This window comes from Vanacampus margaritifer, chromosome 20, assembly GCF_051991255.1.
Source record: "Vanacampus margaritifer isolate UIUO_Vmar chromosome 20, RoL_Vmar_1.0, whole genome shotgun sequence".
Classification (NCBI taxonomy): domain Eukaryota; kingdom Metazoa; phylum Chordata; class Actinopteri; order Syngnathiformes; family Syngnathidae; genus Vanacampus; species Vanacampus margaritifer.
The window spans coordinates 11,910,761-11,931,540 of record NC_135451.1 but is presented as its reverse complement, the minus strand read 5'-3'; the positions used below and the strand labels follow the sequence as shown (position 1 = coordinate 11,931,540).

The following is a 20,780-nucleotide window of genomic DNA, read 5'->3' as shown; positions in this document are numbered from 1 at the left end:
CTGTGATGCGAACATGCTCACCACTTAGTGGTCAGGTTGGTTCAATAGGGGCGGGGCGATAACAGTTTGGGAAATTATCATTATAGTTTGTTTTGACTTTTATTTTGACATAGTTCGTTTTTAGAGCGCAACTGTTTTGTTTTTAAAATTAGTTTTAGTGTTAGATTTAGGTTGTTTAAAAAAAAATATGGAGTTGGCTATTAGGTCAAGTATTGTGTAATAAAGTAAACGTCAATTCCCATATTACAGTTCAAACTTCCTTCTCCTATAAGACCATACAGTAATACTAATATAAATACAAAACATTTCAAATAAACCCCGAAAGGTCAAAGGCGACAAAAGACATTTTCTTGATGATTTAGTTTTATAAACACTATCTTTATTTCGTTAACACGTTTTTATTTTATTTTGTTTCATAATTTTCTTACTATAATAACCTTGCTTTGAAGTGAATATTTTCAAGTCAAATTATGACATAACTAGAAACTGTTTGAAAGTGTTATTTACGAGCGAGTGTTGATTTCGAACCCTGCAAGAAAAAGCAGCCTTCATACGAGCATGAAAGTGAGTGATTAAAAGCAGACACGGAGAGAGGGAAGCAAAGAGGGAGTTGCTGTTGTGAAAGATTGTGTTTATTTGTGCGTGCGTGCGTGCGTGTGCGTGCACTCAAGAGATGGGCCAGGACAATGTGAGTGTGTAGCCGCTCCAGTGTAACTCATTCATCACTTTGTGTGTGTATGAAGGGGGCGGTCAGTCCGAGTTGGTGTGTGTCGGATGGTATTCCTGCTCGTCTGGCTGCGCCAGTTAAGTCGAATCAGAGGCAACCGGTGGCGCACGGCGGTGGTCTCTCACTGGTGGGCTCCTGCACTCACAGCATCGCTTCAGGTAAAGATTAACTTCCTATATATTTGTAATTGGCGCTAAATTGACCGGCTGGTTCTTTTCCACCTGTTGCCGCTTGTCTGGCCAAGTCGTTCATGTGGACGTGACCGGGGTGGGGGGGATAGAGGATGAAGGGGTGGGGGGGGGGGTGAATCCCAATCTGGTCTGATGAATTCCTCACTTTCCATAAATAATTTTCCGAGTGAGAGCGTGTGAGGCTTACGAGGACAAGCAAGAGTTTAAAGAGGAGGAAACTGTGGACGAGTGTCAATAAGGGCCCCTAATGCGGCTTTTAAAAGGGGCTGCTGTCCTTCCGTAAAGTGAAAACGAGCTTGTTTGAAGACGGGTTCTGCCTAACATCACGTTTTCCAACTCGTATTGGATTCCATGTGGGGTGACGGGCTGCTCGGGAACTTTCAAAGTATTGACTACAAAGCCTGAGATTTGTTAGAGTTTACAATTGTGGATGAAAACTGCGTCTTTTTAAACAGGATATGAAGTTAGAAAGAGGTGCAACCATGAATGAATGAATCGACTAATTGATTCTCAAATTAATCTGTAAAATCGATTGATCATTTAGGGACCTTGTTTCATTTAAAATTGTCCAAATTGTTGTTCGGTTTAGGTGAACGGTATCGGATTTTTTTTTTTTTCAATAGGTTTTAGGTGAACTAATGAATACACACTCACTGCACACACACATAATCACCCACATACAAAAAAAATTAAAAATAAATATATAAATAAAATATTTTTAAAAATATTTTTAAAAAAAAGGAGAGCAATGATGATGACATGTCAAATCGGTAAAATTACCGAATGAACAATACTGAGCTCTCCAAAAAAAAGAGAAAAAAAATAAAAAATAAATAAAATTGTCCAAATTTTTGCAATTTCAGCCCCTCGACAGTAAATACCGGCATTCTCACATTTCTGTAGTCCTTCATGAAAGCAGACTAACTGTCTTTTGCTATGAATCAAAACAAAAAAAAATTGCAAACATCTGCTTTTATTTTGGTAAATAATATTTCCAAACATGTTAGGGATCAAACCAGTAACAGAATCACGAATAACGAATGTTGTTGCATTTTCTGCACTGTCCATTTAAAATAATGTCCGGTTCTTGAATAGGAGGATTAGAAATTAAGACATTTTCATCATCTGAATAAATAAATAAATAATCGACAGATTAATCCATTATTAAAATAATCTTTAGTTGTAGCCATAGACAGTATTGTGAGGCATTTCCCTCAAAAAATATTCGTACAGTTATTACAATGATTATATAAATCTAGTACAGTTTTTGCCATCTACAGTAAGTAACCCCCATTCATGTGTATGTGTGTGTGTGTGTTTGTTAAATGCATTTAGTGCTTGGTATGTCTGCGTCCCAGATCTGAGGTTGTGGGTTCAATTTGCATGTTTTCATGGTGATTGCTGGGGTTTTCTCCTCTAGTCTGGCTTCCTCCCACATTCCAAAAATGTGCATGTTAAGATCATTTGCTTCAGTTAGCCTTCCGTCAACTCAGAGTACTGCGATGTTCTAGGGGAGCTAATACAAAACAGAAAATTATCATTATTTAAATTGGTTAGAAGGGATTGAACTGTGATTTGATCAACTCGGTTGTTTTTTTTAAAATGCGGTCTATGAATACATTTGGATTGAGAACTTTGCCCCACTAAGATCATTGTGGTTCTCATTCCAAGTGATGTACAACTGCACTGAATCCTACTGACAACAGGTTGAAGTAATTCGTAGTCTCTACCTATCAAAGCTGACCCTTCGCTCCTTTAATTGGATCTCATGGCGAAACTGACGTCAGCACGTCAAGCTACTGGTTAGCAAATGTCTGCCTCGCAGCTTGGAGGCTCTGGGATTCATCTGTGAAGTTTGCCTTGCTCTCCCTTGTCCTTGCATCCGTTTTGGTCTCGTGCATTCCACAATTATTCTTATTGGGTACATTGAATTATGGAGGCGCAAATTCTTTGTGAGTATGGTTTTGATTGCAACCAGGGATGAGAGCTAGGAAGCAAGCGGCTACTCAGTATTGCCAATTTAGGGACCTTGTTTCTCTATATAGTGATGTTTTCAAGCCTTAAGTAACTATTTTTCCCCGAAAGTGATGAGCAAAAAAAATTTTTTTAAAATATCTAGTGACTTTTTGTGGAGACTTTTGCAGAACGAGAATCCCTCCAGAGCAGATGTGCAACCCCTCCGCATTGAAGTTGCAAATGAATGGCACGTGTTTAATACCGTTTTCTAACAGAAAAAATTTTTAGAAATAGGCAGCTAGCTCTTTGACTGCCAAAAACGTTAAATAACGTTTAGTAAAATCCTATGGAGGAGTGCCAAAGACGTTAAAAGACGTTTGTTTCAAAACAGAGGTGAAACTAACCATTTTCTATTGTTGATTACTGAAAAACGGAATAAGGTAGAAACAAACTTTATTTTTCTGATGAAAGATGAGAGTTCAATCTTTCATTTGGTAGCATGTGTGTTTCCATAGTCCAAACACATAATTTTCTGTGGACCTTGAAAGATCAGTCAAAATGCTTAAATCGGCTGGCACCCACGGCATCCCTTTTCTGAAAACGTCTGGCAGTCAAAGAGTTAACAATTTCAATTTCAATTTGCAAACAATCCATCAGCTCTTTACCGTCCAGTTTTTGTTGCCGCACACTTCTAAGGGTGGCAAAAAAAAATTTCAATATGAGCATGTAATGTATCGTTATCGTTCAAACAAACTTCAAATATGGCTGAAGTATGTGTTTGTTTGTTTACCGCACAATAGGCTTGTATACACCAAACATGTACTTTGGATGAACACCGATGTATCATGACATCACAGGTAGTTTTCCTCTATATGGTTAGCGTCTATAATGAAAAGTGAGTAACTCCATAATTTTAGTTTTGTTTGTGTTTTGGTGGAAAAACTAAAAAAAAAATGCAAATACTGCTTTTCACTTCTACGGTACAGTGAATGGTAATGATAAGTATACTTGTCGCCTATCTCTAAATTTTGTGAGATTTTTTTTTTCTTTTTATCCAATACGCAAAGAAAATGGGTTTTTGATATATATACAGTATTTTTTTTAATCACAAAATGTGCGTGTTTCATTGGACGGCATATTGATATTTGTTGCCAGTGTAGTGATGCCATGTTTATAAAAAAATAATAATACTTTACAAATGTGACGTATTGCGGTTGTATGTATTTTTTTTTTCGTGCATTCGGTTTTAAAATTGAAGATACAACTTTTCAAAGGCTTGCGACTCTATCCATAAGCAGTGATTCTATTCTTGCCAAAATATTGTACTGAATCGTGGACTTACTAGTTTTACTTTGGACAGCGCCCGTATCCATGCCAAACGATCCATTAGCTGCCCCTTATTTAGATAATGACACATGCACACATACTTAAATGAAGAATGCAGAGGCTGTGCTGCTTTTTAACTGGCTGTCATCATCATTGTGTGGATGGATCGCACTTGCCCTCAGTCGCATTTCCTTCCGGGGATTACGCATCGAGACTTTACGCCCATGCCTAAAATGTCACAATCTGGAATGAGATGGTTTTAAAAAAAATGATTTGGTGAAATTGGTCAAGAAGAGGAAGTAAAGAATTCATAGATAGATTAAATATAAGAGAAAAAAAATACAAAAACAAATAAAGACAAAAACTCTTTGGAAAGAATACTAAAATATTGGATTAAAAATGAACAATAATAATTTAAAAAAAATACAAAACACAAGCAATAGAAAAATATTAGCTTAAAAAGGGCAAATATTAGATATATAGAAGTATTACAAATAAAAAAAATATTAAATTACATCAAATATTTTTTTAAATAAAAAATGTAAAGAAACATTTATGGATATGAATATGGAAATATTCCTGAATACAGAAATATTAGGCAAAAATGCAAATACTTGATAAAAACACAAATATTTAAAATAAATAAATAAAAAATAAATTTACCTAAAAAAATATTACACAAAATAATCAACACAAATAGATTTTTAAAAAATTAAATATCACCCCCCCCCCCCCAAAAAAAAAAAACATAAATATTGACTATTGTGACTATTTTATAGGGCAGCCTTACAGCATGTTTCATAGAAACGTCCGTCCAGAGGAAGCCTCTTTGATGACGGTCTGGCATCAATCATTAACTCCATCAAGCCCACATTACGCATGGCTGTGCGTGTGGCCAGACTTGCACACGCACGGCGGGTGGCGAGTGGAAGGTGGGAGCCGTTGCGCAGTCCAAGGGCAGCCTCGCATAGCTCTGTTGATGGGAAGCGTGTTTTTTATTTACTCGCTCAGACTCGGGCTGTGATTTCACTGACACAAACTTGCTACGATTCCGAAAGGTCATTTTCTAATACAATGGATATAAAAAGTCTGCACCCCCCTTGTTCAAGTGTCAATTTATTTTTGTCATATACAAAAAAACAAAAAAATGAGCGCAAAATAAAGCATTTCAAAGCCTTTCTTGTGGGAGGGAGTAAAAGTAAACAATCTGAGCTAATGAGGTTGTACTGAGGTTGTGGCTGTGTTCAGAATTAAACAATCACATATACCCTCATGTTTAATGGAATTCGGCACACACCTGAAAACACCGTTTGAAATGTTTCTGATTAACCCCAAATAAAGTTCAGATGTTCTAGTAGGCTTTTTTTGAGTGTCCTACAGCGCAAGCCATGGTTTGCAGACAGCTTCCACTGTATCGTCATACTCTAAGTCTGGGGTATAGGTGGGGTGGCAAGAGAGAAGAACAAAGAAAAACATTCAAACCAACTACATTTTGCAAAAGCACACTTGAAATCTCCCAAATGCATGCGGGGAAAAAGGTTGAACTTTTTGGACATAATACAAATGATATGTTTGACGCCTGCCAGTAGTGAAGCATGGTGGTGGCACATTGGCAGCATCATGCTTTGGGAATTAAGAACAGTTCCAAATAACAACTATTGTTAGCACAAAACCTTGTCAGGAAAAAATGTCAGGAAGAGCCTACTAGAACATCTGAAATTCATTTAATCAGAGGCTCTTTGAAGGGTGTCTGACTGCTGACTCCCTTTTATCAGGAATTTGAATGTGATTGCTGGTTAATTCTGAACACAGACGCACTTGTAAGAGGGTGTGCACACTTGTGCAACCACATGATAATGGATGTGTGTACACAGGTTATAGGCCATGTCAAAAGTTTTGAAGTTACTTATCTTGGCTTTATTTTTTTTTTTATATTGTAGCCTATGGCAAAACCTGGCATTTGAACTAGGGTGTGTAGACTTTTTCTATCCACTGTACTTAAAAATGTGGCCATTCTTTCAGGCGGTGGGTTCCCCCCCACCCCCGACTTCCAACATCCTGCTATTGCTGTCTTGATTGTTCCCCATAAGCCTTGCTTGACCTTTACGCTTTTTCCCTGGATGAGGATGCAGCTTCGACCTCGATGTTTACCTTCCTGTTTTGCGGTCACCGCGGCTTTATGGCGGCCATTCTGTAATGTGCCATCTCGGCATATCTGCGCCATTAAAAAATCACCGGCTTCCGAGCACCTAGGCTCCCGTCTGTCACACCTCGTTGTTTGCCTTTGTGCACTTCCCTGATGGAAAAACACTTGAGATTCTCATCAAATCATAAACGTGGCACATGGTGGAGATTTTCGACATTATTTGCGTAGGCGCTTATCAGAAATCCTCTGTAAAACGAGAGACTTTGTCGGAAATGCTTCAAAAGTGAAACCAATGTTCGGACATTTGATTAAGAACACCTGCTGGAGGCAACACAAAATTCTGCCTTAAAAGGAACTTGGGTGCAAAAGATCTTGGCATGGATCTTGGCTCTTCTATTATGAAGACAAGAGATGAAGCAGTATGAATTTTCACATTACCCTGGTAATGTCATGTGAAAAAAATAAAACAAAGATAGCACAAAAACTAGAAACAGCTCATATTAGGAATAAAATACAAAATAATTAGATTATAACAAAAAAAAATTGGTGGAAAATGTTGTGAAATACAAAAAATATTACACACAAAAATTCCAAAATTTTGGGATTTAAAAAATTTATAATTAAATAAATACACAATTATTAGAATTTTTTTTTTAAAAAATCTAACTTTTTAGGAAAACCCTTTGCACAATATTTAGAAAACGGAAAGAAAAAATATTTCAAAATGCAACATATTACAAAATGATAAATGGAAAAGAATAATTACATCAATACCAAAATGTAAATAACTAACAATGTTACATAAAAATATCCAAACAAACAAATTTAATTAGATGAGAAATACAAAAGTATTTTTAAAAAAATTCATCAAAAAAAAAAAACATCATAAAATACATACATAATTTGACAGAAGAACAATTAGCCAACATAGCCTACTTAAATATTTGTGAATGATTAAAATAAATAAATTTGGGGGGAAAAGTACCAAAAATATTACATGAAAAATATTTTTTTAGGACGCTTATCGTGCAGTTATCACCACAATAAGAAATACATTGTTAATATTTGTCAATCAAAAGGGAGCCTCTGAATAACCCCCAAATCAAGTTCAGATGTTCCAGTAGGCTTTTTCCTGACATTTCTTTGCTTTCTAGCAACTCCTTCAATGTTGCTGTCAGCCTATTGGCTGCCTCTCTGTCCAGTTTGCCTCTCGTCTTTTCATCAATTTTGGACGGACATCTAGTTCTTCTAAATTATTTATCATGGTCTCATGTTTTTAAAAAAAAGTGTATAGACTTTTCAACATATAGGCGCCACGTGCTCACCTGCAGCTATACAGTTGAACGGCTGTTCTAATCATTAACAATGGAAAGCAACAGACTGCACAAGTGAATAATAAAGCAATGACGTGCAATGCCAGGGCCTGTGCAGGAAAGCGTGCAAGATAGCCCATCATTGTGTTGCCCTTTGCCAGTGCCAAGTCGTCCTCCACAAGTAACAATCCTCACGTCCATAAACCGATACGTTTGTTGTTCCTCACCAAAGTTGGTGGAACATTCGAAGAAGTGGGAAGATAAAATTGTTCTGGGAATGATGCAGGATATGCATTGCCTTTAAAGGTGATCTTTTTTTTGTTGTTGTTACGTCATTATATAATGTTATAATTATGTGTAGATTTTTTATTTAAAGCACCACATACAAAAAGTATTTACTGTATTCATGAAATCTTCCAACATTCTTAACACAACAAATAAATAAATAAATGTATTATTGGGAAAAAAAATTAAATTCTATTTATTTATATTTTTATTCAGATTTTTTCACATTTTTAAAAAGCATTTAACAAAAAATTACAGAGCAACTTCTAGTGTAAAAGCAATGATTAGAATATTATTTTAGACTGGAATGCCACTGGTCAATAAGAAACTATTAAGATGTCTGAACTCGCAACATGTATTTGAATAATTTTGCAATAATGACTGTTTCAAGAAACCTATTAAGGACTTTTACCAGATATAAGAATTATTATTATTATAATTGATTTAATTTTTTTCAAACACACACATATCTATAAAAAAAAGGGAAACAAAAGAGAGAAAAAAAATCTACTCTACTAGATATTAAAAATCATTAAAAAAAATGTGTATTGAAATATCTGCAATCATTAATTTACATAAAATTTTATTCTTGTGAAAAATGACTGATTGAAATACTATTACATGATGCCTCTGTGTTAAAAACTATCATATTAAAGCACTCAAAAAATTTTAATGTAGTGACCATTATTAATATATTTTTTAATCATATTAATGAATGTAAAAATGTAGCACTTAATTGTTTTGAGTGTGCTGTACAACCTTTAATATTTTTAAAATTACAATAAATTTCAATTAGTTTTTTTATTCCTATTATATATATATATATATATATATATATATATATATATATATAAACGTACTAATACTTCAGACGTTGCTGAACTACAATTACTATTGTGAAGCAATACCGCCCTCTTGTGGCAAGACAGCTCATAGTGAATTGTCAAATGCTGTCTACTTCAGTCAGCACTTTATCAAAAAACCTGCATGACAATTTAGTTTATATAACACAAAAATAAGATGAACCATACTGCATTGTTCCTTTTTTTTTTTAAATTTTATTTATTCTTTAAGGCACTCATTCTTCAGTTTCAATTTCCCCAAATAGGTTGCAAAACATTGAAATTGTGAGCCACTGAACTAGAGTGGGCCGAGTCAGTTTTTGGCATTTTTAGGTTAAGTGTCAGAATAAATAGAGATAAGGCATATTTTTAATATGAAAAAAAAATCAAGGTTTAGTTTTAATGTTCATATATAGGGGGCGGTCCAAATATTGCACGCAACGCTTTTTTTTTAAATTATTATTATTCTTGTGTGTCAGTGAATCTGCATTTTAGTATAAATTCATGAACTTTGATGTAATATTGACAGATTTGATTAACTCACGCTCATGCAAAATTGCATTAAAAAAAATGGAATTAGCCCACTGTCTTCATCAGTGGCTCAATTATTTTGTGCATGCTGCAACAATTATTTGTAGGCCTACTAATGAGGCCCGCAGAGCCATTAAACATAAAAAGTTTCATTTCATCTTTTCTTTGCCATACAAATGGCAGCCATGGCTAGCCCTCGGCCAATTTTCCACTGCACGCAGGTTTGATTTTCTCACCACGCAAAAAAAAAAAAAGTTCCCAGATAGCCGAATCCCCGCTGTCTTGTTTGTTTAGGTGCACGCTGATTAGAAGTTCTCACGCTGGGGGCACAACTTATTGAGGCGAGCTTTTTGAAACGAGTCTTCTTATACCTTCCCACGTTTTTAATGGTGCGCTTAGTGTCAAAAATTGTGAGCAAAGACCTTTCTACTGGTGTGGAGGACTTAATTGATGTCAGATTTTTTTTTTTGCCTTAAGTATCAGTGGCTGGTATTGGTATCCTCTGCTAGTACCTAATAATACCTGGGATCGCTACTCACTCATCCTGAGTTTATTCCACAATCATATTTTTAATTAAAATGTGCTTTTTTTTTCTAGCATCCATGTAATTTTTGCCTAATCATTTATTTTGTACAAAAAAAATAAAAAAAAATTTTTTTCATAATTATCTTTCCTAAGTCTCATTTTAATTATTTATTTATTTATTATTTATTCATTTAATTTACTCGTGCAGCATTTCACCGCAGCCTTGGCTCTTCAACATTCATTGCACTTTGTTACAGAAATGGCATTCTCCAGTTATTAATAATGTTCTCCTTCTGGGTGCTTCGAGTCCACCCAGATGGACGGAATGTCGCCGTTCATTAGCCGAGAGACTATTAAACGAGGAGTCGGGACGTTGAACATCCGAGTAACGATGTTCCTGAGGAGCGTTTTTGGAATAGAAGGGCATCCGACATCTGTTTTTTTTTTCACGGCCTCCTCTTTTAGCGAGGTAGCATAAAGCGTAAGGATGGTTTTAATGTGGGGGTCTGTAATGAGCTGGTGTGTAGGGGTGAGCGCTTCCGTGTGGATTTAGCGTTTATGGGCCGTGCTGGTGCCAGAGGTGGCAATAGTACTCACACTCAAAATAGTTTCTCTCTTTTATTGACTTGCATTGTGCTTGGATAGAAGAAGGCGAGTTGGTGGGGGGAGGGTTGAGGGGGCTGTCACTGGACACGTTTTCAAAACAACTTCTTGCTATAGTTTTGCAAACGTTGTGAACAAGAACAAAAACGCTAAACCGGCTAATTAGCGACACTTGAAACCTGACATTTAGATCAGAAGCTACTGATTTTTAGGCTGTTACAAGACAACCGATACACCACAAATCAGACAGTCTGACTACATCAAACGCTTTTTAAACAAGGCAGTGCTGTGGTTAAAGGAATAATTGGCTCATTGAAGCCATTCTCAGCAGTAAAAAGTTAATAATTTGATCATTTGTACAATTAATACCTTTAAAACGTTTTCTTTCTTTTTTTCTTCTTACTTTAAAAACGAATTTTCCACTTGCTGTCAACTGAAGACGACATCACCTGTGCTGTGAGCCTTGATTGGTCGTTACCTATTTCCTCACCAAAGGTGAAATTAGTTTATAAGGTAAAAAAATATATATATCATCAGTTTCTAAGGTATTATTCAGTTTTTAAGGTATTAATTGTACAGGAAAAATCATGATGTTATGGACAAAATATTTACTTTTTATTGCTGAAAATGGCTCAATGAGTCAAGTATCCATTAAGTCCACCTTTATCGCGTCTAAGTCAAGTCCGAGTCCGAGTACAAGTCCAGATGGGATCAAGAGTAAACTTTAAGAAAGAAAAATACTGCTTCCACAACCACAAAATTAAAGAAATGTGCCTCTTAAATGCTTCTAAAAGAAATAAATTGAACCAAAAATCAGAATAGAATAGAATTGTGAGGATGTTCAGCATTCCCACAAATATTGACCCCAAAAAATGCAAAAAAAATATTAGGAAAAAAAAAAGAAGATCTTTCAAATCTACTACTAATGGTAACAACGTATGCTCAGACAAAAACCGCTGCCTCCTTCTGACATTTTTTTCTCTTCTTCTTGTGTTTCCGCTACAGAACTAGCTAAGGCCCCTCCCCCAAGGCCTGTTGACCAATTCTGGCATTTGGCAGTGAAAAGCCAGCAAAAATGGAGAACGGCACAGCAGGCGCAACGAAGGCCATAAACCTGACGTGCGGCATTTCCGGAAACCACAGCATCATCTACACCTTGGTGCCCATCGTCTACAGCTGCAATTTCGTCGTCGGCATGGTGGGCAACAGCATGGTGGTGGCGGTCATCTACTGCTACATGAAGCTGAAGACGGTGGCCAACATATTCGTGCTCAACCTGGCCCTGTCCGACCTGACTTTCCTCATCACCTTGCCCATGTGGGCCGCGTTCACCGCCATGGGCTACCACTGGCCCTTCGGGGGCTTTCTGTGCAAGACCAGCGCCGGGCTGGTCATGCTCAACCTGTACACCAGCACCTTCTTCCTCACCGCGCTCAGCATCGACCGCTACCTGGCCATCGTGCACCCGGTGCGCTCGCGGCGCTTCCGCACGGTGGCGTACGCCCGCATCACCTGCGTGGTGGTGTGGCTTCTGGCCTTCGTCCTCAGCGTGCCCACGCTGTTGACGCGGGACGTGCTCAACATCGCCAACAACAACAACACCTGGTGCGGCGTCCTGCACCCGACCACCGAGAACCGCGACAGGTTGAAGGGTCGCCTCCTGGCGATCAACCTGATGAAGAGCCTGATGGGCTTCGTGGTGCCTTTCGTCATCATCATCACGTGTTACTGCCTGATCGGGCGGGCGCTGGTGGGCACCAGGCGCATACAGAAGAGCTCCAGGTCCCGCGACGACGAAGTTCTGCGCATGCTGGCCGCCGCCGTCCTGGCCTTCTTCCTGTGCTGGATGCCGCACCAGGTGTTCCACTTCCTGCAGGTTCTCACGCAACTCATGCAGGTGGAAAACTGCGCCATGGTGGAAATCATCGACACCGCCATGCCCTTCACCATATGCCTGGCTTACCTCAACAGTTGCGTCAATCCCATCCTCTACGGCTTCGTGGGGCGGAATTTCCGTAAGAACTGCAAGAGGCTGCTGCGCTGTTCGCCCGCCAGGCCACCGGGGGCGCATCCGAGCATCAGCTCCAAGATGAGCGCGCTGTCCTTTCGGGCCTCCGAGGCTCTGAGCCTGACGGCCCTCAAGAGCAAAGCTTCGTCTGACGGGAAGTAACGGGGGTGGGGGGAACGAGTGAGCTGAAGGAAAACACATTCCATGGTTGGAAAACACTCCAAGCCCTGAAGCACGCGGTGACTGTCTTGATTGTTTTGTAGCATGCTGCTGCTCCACAAGGAATATTTTGAAGAAATATACGTGGCTAAATGTAATGCCTTCTTTGCTGAAGCGGGGTACACGCATACCAACGATCAGCATTTTTCATCCCTTGCAACCAGGCCCAATGACTGGTTGTCTCTAAAAGATTAACCTGTGGCATGGGGTGATGCTAAAAAAAAATGTAAATATTCAAACTTTCCGATTACAGATCGTTACGTATAAGGGTTGGCAAAGAATTGGGTCGAGCCACGGAGCCCATGATTGTGACATGAAACAAAATGATAGCTAACGCCCTCGGACCCATACATGGTTGCAAGTAGACATGACGTATTTTGCGCGTCTAAACCAATAAAACGCAGAATTTGGATGATGTCAGCACTCGCAATCGCAAGTTGATTTGCACGATGTTCACGTTCAAAACGTTACATGAAAGTTTGCTGAGTTTACAACACATTAAAGCCATACTATCCTGGCGTCAGCTATAACAAATAAAAACATGAGATGACCCCCCCCCCCCAAAAAAAAAAAAAATTCCATGTTGTTCTTGTGTGGGAAAAGTCAAAATCAGTAAATAAATAAATAAATACAATTAACTCATTCACTGCCATTGACGGCTATAGACGTCAAAAATTCATTTGAACATTTTTTTCCCACTTTTGTTAAAAAGAGTATGAAAACCTAGACTAGATTTTTTTTTACTTTACATTTAGAACAGATATAAAATTTGTGATTAATCAAGAGTAAACTAGTGAAGTCATGCAATTAATTATGATTAAATATATAATCACCTGAATTTGGGACGTAATTTTTTTCCGCATGATTTCACTAGTTAACTCACAATTAACCACACATTTTATATATCTGTTCTAAATGTACAATATTTTTTTTTCTAGGTTTTCATACTCTTGTTAACAAAAGTGGGGGAAAAAATGCTAAACCAATTGAAATTGAAATTCCTTTTTGACATCTATAGCCGTCAATGGCAGTGAATGAGTTAATTTGCCCGGCAGAAAAAAATGTGGGCCTGAAGGGGTTAATTCAGAATATACACATGCCGACAATCAGACTAGGTCTGAGCATATTTCCTCACTTGCAATCAAAATCGGCAACAACACCACGATCCACGTTGGCCGCGATTGTCAAATCATTTTGAATCACAAATCGTTACGAATCAAATGGTGAGATTCCCACCCATATCATTTTGCATCAGCTGAAACTGGTGTCTCATTTTTAAAAAAAAAATCATCGAAATAGTACAGATTGGTATACGTGTATGCCGATTTAGCCGAGTGTTTGCATGCAGCATGTTGTCGGACGCGGCGTCATCATGCATCCCAGCGATAAAACGTTTTGTGTGCTCAGCAGCTACTTCGCCAGTCGGGAGTGCAAAAGGAAAAAAAAAAACAAATTGTGTGTCACGAAGCGACAAACGTAAATGTACTGTACAGCATGAAAATATTGAGGATGCTATCTGGTAGTTGTACTGTCCAATGTGCTCCTCGTGAAAATGTCAAAACAATGTGCAAAAAAAAAAAATTGGGGGACATGTGGTGGTTGTCTTTTGTGGTATTTAAATATGTGGATATATTGTTTTCTACTATCTGTGTGTACAGTTGTGAATATGTGAGAAGATGAATAAAATATAACATTAAAGTGGATGATATTCTATCTTTCTTACTTCCTTTCTTGATAATGAAATATGTCATCATTCCTAAAAAAAAAATAAAAAAGTGCTCTATTAATGATTGACTTCAGCATGCCAGGACTGATTGCGATTGGGGGGTGTCCAGCCCGCGTTTATAAAAGCCGTCCAGAGGCCACATCATCCCCACTTGCCAACATGAGGATCCTCCTGCTTTTCGGACTGGTCGCCGTCGCCTTGGCTGACGTCACTCGCTTCGACGGGTAACATTTTCCAATCTTCTGATGAAAAGACAATTGCGTTTTTCTTCTTTTTTTTGGGGGTACGATGCAAGCCACGCTGAGCAAATCATAGTCTTTTGCTTCTGCCGCATACTGTGACAACTGCCTGAGATCCATCATGGCGGCGTCGGCTTCTGATCCAGTTCAATTAGCCTCCCATCAGCTCAGAGTATTGCAATTTTCAAAACGAGAAAGTTGTCATCTTTTTTTTTACCCCCACGGTGACACAGTTGATCATTGGCGTTTTCGTCGAACTGCACTGCGTCATACTGAGAGCGCTTTCTTGTATTTCGCCCTCAATACCAATCAAAATTGAGAAGTAGGGTATTCGGAACGGCAACATTTGTATTGGAGCTCATCTGGCGGCAGCAGGTGCAAGTGGTTAGCATGTCTGGCCCACAGTTTTAATGTTCTGGGTTGGAACCTGGGCACCGGCATGACTAGTGTCGAGTCGAATGTAACTAACCATTTTTTCCCCCCCAAGTGAACGAGTGTTGCGTCTGAAGCCGGTGTATGACGAACATGTGACCCTCATTAAGGATCTGGCCGAGAGCATTGAGGTATACCTCAAACGTACTTTCACGAGGCGTACTGTAGGCATAAGCTCACCGCCATTGTTTTCTCGACAGCTCGACTTCTGGAGCCCCGAGAGCGCCGAGCTGGTGACCATCGACATCGACGTGGATGTCCGCGTGCCCGCCTTGTACCAGGATATGGTGCACACCATGCTGTTGCAGAGTAACATGGGATACGAGTAAGTTAGACACCAGGCGAAAACCTGTGCTTAAATGTGAATTTTGTCACCAAAACGGATTCATAGTTAGGGCCCGACCGATATGCATTTTTGATATTGACTATTGGCAGGGAAAAAAATATGATTGAATTAGATTAAAATAAAATAAAATTCATACATTTGGAAGGATTTGTGCCTTAGCATTATCTTACTTGTGTTTATGTGTTCCCAAAGCATTTGTGTGTGAATATTCGTTATTTGAAAGAAAAACACTCCCGAAGTCGTTGCTAACTTCCCGTTAGCATTTAAATGGGATCCCTCCCTTCACTTTTAGCATTAGCACTAGGCTAGCGATGTTTTAAAAATGACTGTTTTTTTTATTTAAATATACAGTGGATGTAATTATTTTTGTTGTGTGTTTAGTTTGACAGTTAACTCTAACTTGGGTGTCATTAAACAGCTTAAAGGACGCTTTGGGACAACAAAATAACAAGAATAACATAGTTGCTAGTTGCTAATGCCACGCAAGCAAAATGGTGCATTCAGGGTACTTTCACAGCATCTGAAGTTTCAGATTTTAATTAAATTATAACGTTCGGAAGAGGAAAATAATTGGCCATTTGGCCCAATTCGCCGATTGTTTTGGCAGATGTTTGAAGGGCAATAATCGTCGGATTATAATCGATGAATAGGTTGGGCCCTAATCATAATTATCTGAGAAACACATTCATTTTCTCATAATGTAACACAAGTGAAGCCAAATGTTCCCTCGCTTCATTACGATTTATCGTTTGCGCTCCTGCTGCATCATATCACATATTTTGAAGCCTTTGAATGTTTCGATAGCATCCTGATCGACGACCTGCAGGGTGCTGTTGAGGACCAGGCCGACAACAAGCCTTCACCCAGAACCCACACCTACACTAAATACAACAGCTGGGACAAGGTAAGAGAAAGTGTTTGTACCAACACTCCCAGAAATAGGACTCGAACTAGGAATCCAGTTTTATATTTGATGTACTGTTATGGTTTTAGGTCCAGGCATGGATTGCGTCCATTTCCTCTTCAAACCCGAGTCTGATCAGCAAACAGGTGATTGGGAAAACCTACGAGGGACGCACCATGACTCTCCTCAAGGTGAGACTTTTCTAACAAATGATCCCCGGTGAGCGTTTGATGAACGTGATTGCATCTGAAATGTGTTTCTCATCGCAGCTCGGCAACAAGTCCGGCGCCAGCAAACCCGCCATCTTCATGGACTGCGGCATCCACGCCAGAGAGTGGATCTCCCCCGCTTTCTGCCAATGGTTTGTCAAGGAGGTACGAGCCCAAGAACCCGAGAATCACACCAGGGATGTTTTTCCAAAATGTTTACGTGTCGTCAGGCTCTGTCCACCTACGGCAAAGATTCCCAGATGACCAGCCTGCTCAACCAGATGGACGTCTACGTCCTTCCGGTCTTCAATATCGACGGTTACGACTACACACACAAGAGCGTAAGTCACTGCGCCGCCGTGCGGCGAGGCTCACCGATTGCGACCGATTGTGTTTGCGCTGTATGCTTTTTTAGAATAGGATGTGGAGGAAAACTCGCTCCAGGGGGTCTGGATCCAGCTGCATCGGAGCTGATCCCAACAGGAATTGGAATGCTGGCTGGTGCAGTAAGTAGAGGTGTCAGACCGTTAAAATGTTTTATGGTAATTCATCAATTAATCACGACTTCAGTCGATAACTCACAATTAATTGCAAATTTTATTTCTGTTCTAAATTAGTTTTAGTAATTTTGTTTCTAAGTTTCATGCTCTTAACAAAAAAGTGGAAAGAATGTTAAACTAATAGAAATATGATTGCATCGTTTAGTCACCGATACACTCATTTAATAATAATTCATAAAATTGAGTTAAAAATAAAATGATGTGTGATATTGACTTGTGTTGGTCATTTTTCTGCCACTAGATGGCATCGTTGATTTGTTGGTGACAGCTCAGTGCATTTTTCTTTTGATATCAAGAGCTATCTAATTTTTAACATGAAGTAACTTTTTTAAAATTTTAAAATACAACTTGACCTCAGTCTCCACAAATATGTGCTTTATTATTAAATTTATTACCGCTAAATTTTGATGTGGCATTGGGGCTGGAATTCCCCCCAATACAGCCTTTCCAAGTAAGGATCAGTCGCATTAAAAATAAAAAATAAAAATAATAATAAAAAATAAAAAAAAAAGTGTAGTAAGGCTGATTATTTTTCATAAATAATCATGAATAGTAGTAAAGCTTTTATTTAAAAAAAAAAAAAAAAAAAAAAAAAACGACCATGTATAATAAAGTCTTTAAAAAAAAAATTCTACAAATGGCCACCAGGGCACCCAATCCTCTCTTGCTTGGGGCCCATGGAGAATGTTGCTACGCTACATATATCACATCTGTCCACATTCACACACATTTCTAGTCCGACGACAATAATCGAGGTCTTCATTTCAGCCGTCGGCGCCTCAAGCAGCCCCTGCAGCGACACCTTCTGCGGCTACAGACCCGAGTCCGAGATCGAGGTCAAGAACGTGGCCGACTTCATCCGCAGGAACAAGTCTGCCATCAAGGCCTACGTCACCATCCACTCCTACTCGCAGCTGCTGCTCTTCCCTTACTCGTACACCTACGACCGGGCCGAGCACCACAGCGAGCTGGTCAGTATGTCCTCGTGGGAACCTCGTCGTCAGACTTCATTTATCCCCGCTCCGTTTTTTGTTTCTCAGCCGGGAGGATTGGAGTTGGTTAACACTCGCATCTGGTCTCCAGCGCTCACACGAGCACATCTCCCTGCGACCTCGCGTGTCATTTATGACACTAGAACAAACGAAGTCTCGCAGATGAGGAATTTCATTTCCCGAGTGTGCTTTTCTTGCCTTGATTTCATTTCCTGCCGGGCGCTGCCACAATTTCCGCAAAAATGTGTTGCATGTGCATATACACGTGTCTTTTGCCGTTATCATCTGGATGGCGTTCATGGATTCTTGTCAGTCTTTAAATTTTAACACGAAATTCCAGTCATAAATCGAAGGGCAAGCGGTTCTTTTTACTCGGCTTGATTTACCCGTTCTTTCGCAAATACACTCGATCCTTGGTTTTTAATGGAGTTCCGCTCCTAACACTAACCTGAAGTTAGAACCCACCGTGGTCTATCATTATCATCTGTGTAAAAAAAGAAAACAAACACTTTAACTAATTTGCTCCCAAAAACTTATAAATAAGTTTTATTTTAAATATTACCGTGCTCCCAAAGACGTATTTATATGTTTATGTTTTTTTTTATGCTAGAGCATGCAGAAGGCTTGTATGCAGCCTCTGAACTGAAAAGGATGCTTGACAAAAACGGCCAGCAGGTGGTAGCAGAGTATAAGAGATCAACCAGCTCTTTCCCCCACTGTTTGAAACAGATCTGTAAATAATGATGAAACTTAGCTATATTCTAATGCTAATTGCTGCAAAATGGAAACATATAGACATATAAAAAAAATCCTGATGAAAGAAGAGACTCTAATCTTTTTTTTGGTAGGTTCCATGTTTTTATAGCAATAGAACACAATATTCTGTGGGCCTTGCAAAATCAGTCAAAATCCAGTAAGACAGCCGGGAGCGATGTTTTCAAGTTCGGGTTCAAACCATTATGTCATCAAAATGTATCTATATTCATGAAGTCCGCTTGTTTTATTCTTCGACCACCATTTGTAACTTCAAAACATGGCATGACGAGACCGTAAACTTCTTCGTCTATAATGACAGGTAGCATAACAGCTATAAACAACGCAAAAGACAAGTAGACTAATGTCATTTTAACCCTCCACGTTGCAGATGAAGATTGCTCAGGGAGCTTCTGCCGCTCTTCGAGGTCTGTATGGAACCCGCTATACAAGTGGACCTGGTGCAGCAACCATCTGTGAGTCAAATGTGAAAGGCTTGACAGTTGAGCTACTTTCGTTTAGCTGATCTATTGTGCAAGGTTGAGCATATGGCTTTTATGCTACCTCCAAAGGTGACAAATTGCATGCAAGCTAAACTTAGCCCCTGCATATAAAGCTCGTCTCCCACAGGCGAATACGGCGTCTCTTTCGATTAACCCTCCCCGCTTATGAACCCTCAGACCCCGCCGCCGGAGGCTCCGACGACTGGGCCTACGACCTCGGTGTGAAATACTCCTTCACCTTCGAGTTGCGCGACACCGGCCGTTACGGCTTCCTGCTGCCCGAGTCTCAGATCAAGCCCACGTGCGAGGAGACCATGCTGGCCGTCAAGTACATCGCTGCCTACGTGCAAAAGAACCTCTATTAAAAGGAGCGGGGTAACACAGAAGCCGAGGAACCCCGCCAACTGGTTCTCCAGCCTCCCCCCCTGGCCCCTGGCAACCTCTCCGCCATCTCCAGCCCCGTATCCATGGGAACGGTCACCACCCGCCATGTTTCCTTGCTGTGCTTGACAGAATGTCAAGATGATGGTGAACAATAAAATCAATGATCCATTCCCACGTGCTGAATCAAAAGCTTTATGTGTGTATGATAATAGAGTGTCTGCTGCTTTGTCTGATGGGAGGGGGAAATTTTTGGGGGAATAAAACACTAATGTATAGCGAGTAAAAAACAATGGCTCCACTGCATTCAATTTAAAAATGAATTGTTTTTGAATTTTACTTCTTGAAATATATTTTACTCACTTAACACTCAACTCACTTAAAATACTGCAACAGCAACATTAACAATAAAGTGCCAAATCGCAAATAAAATCACTTCAATATATCAACTTCAAATGTTAAAAATAAATAAAATAAAATATTTGCTAACATTTGATAATAGAATTTAATGACAGGCAGAATAATCAAATGTTCTGTACAGTTAACCTATGTATTAACCGATTGCCATTCATACAACAGAATGATAAATAAAATAAGGTTATCATATCGGCCTACTTATACTCAAAGTGTGTTTAACTAAGCAGGCCCAAATTAACACTAGAGGGTAAATAAATTGAGAAGACATCATCATTATTCCAATATATATACTTTTTGGTGAAATTTGTCATGATTTGCTGCGATTTTCTTCCTTACATGCCTGGACCTTGGCAATAAAAAATATATATTAATTTAAAAAAAAAAGACTGAGGAAACGCTCACTAATCTATTGCTCACTGTCCACAAGATGGCGCTAGAGCATTACATATAGGCATCATATTTATAATGAACTGAGTTGCTTGAAATGACATTGAGATGACCTCTTCTAAGTTAGAGCGGCATCGAGCAAAGAAAAAAATATTTTGAAAACGTGTGTTTGTGTCCTAAGTGACACTAAAGGCAATACTGCTACTTTAGGAAGGGATCAGGAAAGAATGGCGGATGGAAAGAAACACCAGCTGCTTCC

General features: G+C 39.2%; 2 protein-coding genes across 2 annotated transcripts; both read left to right on the top strand.

Moving 5' to 3' along the window:
• The first annotated feature begins 705 nt into the window (after positions 1 to 705).
• On the top strand, positions 706 to 14,375 carry agtr1b (angiotensin II receptor, type 1b). Its single transcript, XM_077554670.1, has 2 exons — positions 706 to 885; positions 11,451 to 14,375. The coding sequence occupies exon 2, from the start codon at positions 11,521 to 11,523 to the stop codon at positions 12,613 to 12,615; it is 1,095 nt and encodes a 364-aa protein (XP_077410796.1). The 5' UTR covers positions 706 to 885; positions 11,451 to 11,520; the 3' UTR covers positions 12,616 to 14,375.
• A 112-nt stretch (positions 14,376 to 14,487) lies between these two features.
• cpb1 (carboxypeptidase B1 (tissue)) lies at positions 14,488 to 19,894 on the top strand. The gene is made up of 11 exons (XM_077554668.1): positions 14,488 to 14,622; positions 15,125 to 15,200; positions 15,270 to 15,394; positions 16,220 to 16,319; positions 16,409 to 16,510; positions 16,589 to 16,693; positions 16,759 to 16,869; positions 16,944 to 17,034; positions 17,857 to 18,059; positions 19,225 to 19,309; positions 19,514 to 19,894. The coding sequence occupies exons 1-11, from the start codon at positions 14,558 to 14,560 to the stop codon at positions 19,699 to 19,701; spliced, it is 1,251 nt and encodes a 416-aa protein (XP_077410794.1). The 5' UTR covers positions 14,488 to 14,557; the 3' UTR covers positions 19,702 to 19,894.
• Positions 19,895 to 20,780: the final 886 nt, after the last annotated feature.

What these genes read in the sequence shown, in the direction of transcription:
- agtr1b (XM_077554670.1), top strand. Translation starts at nt 11,521, where the DNA reads ATGGAGAACGGCACAGCAGGCGCAACGAAGGCCATAAACCTGACGTGC.
- cpb1 (XM_077554668.1), top strand. Translation starts at nt 14,558, where the DNA reads ATGAGGATCCTCCTGCTTTTCGGACTGGTCGCCGTCGCCTTGGCTGAC. An exon ending in GACGTCACTCGCTTCGACGG is followed by an intron (nt 14,623 to 15,124) that starts GTAACATTTTCC and finishes TTCCCCCCCAAG; the next exon opens with TGAACGAGTGTTGCGTCTGA. An exon ending in CAGAGTAACATGGGATACGA is followed by an intron (nt 15,395 to 16,219) that starts GTAAGTTAGACA and finishes ATGTTTCGATAG; the next exon opens with CATCCTGATCGACGACCTGC.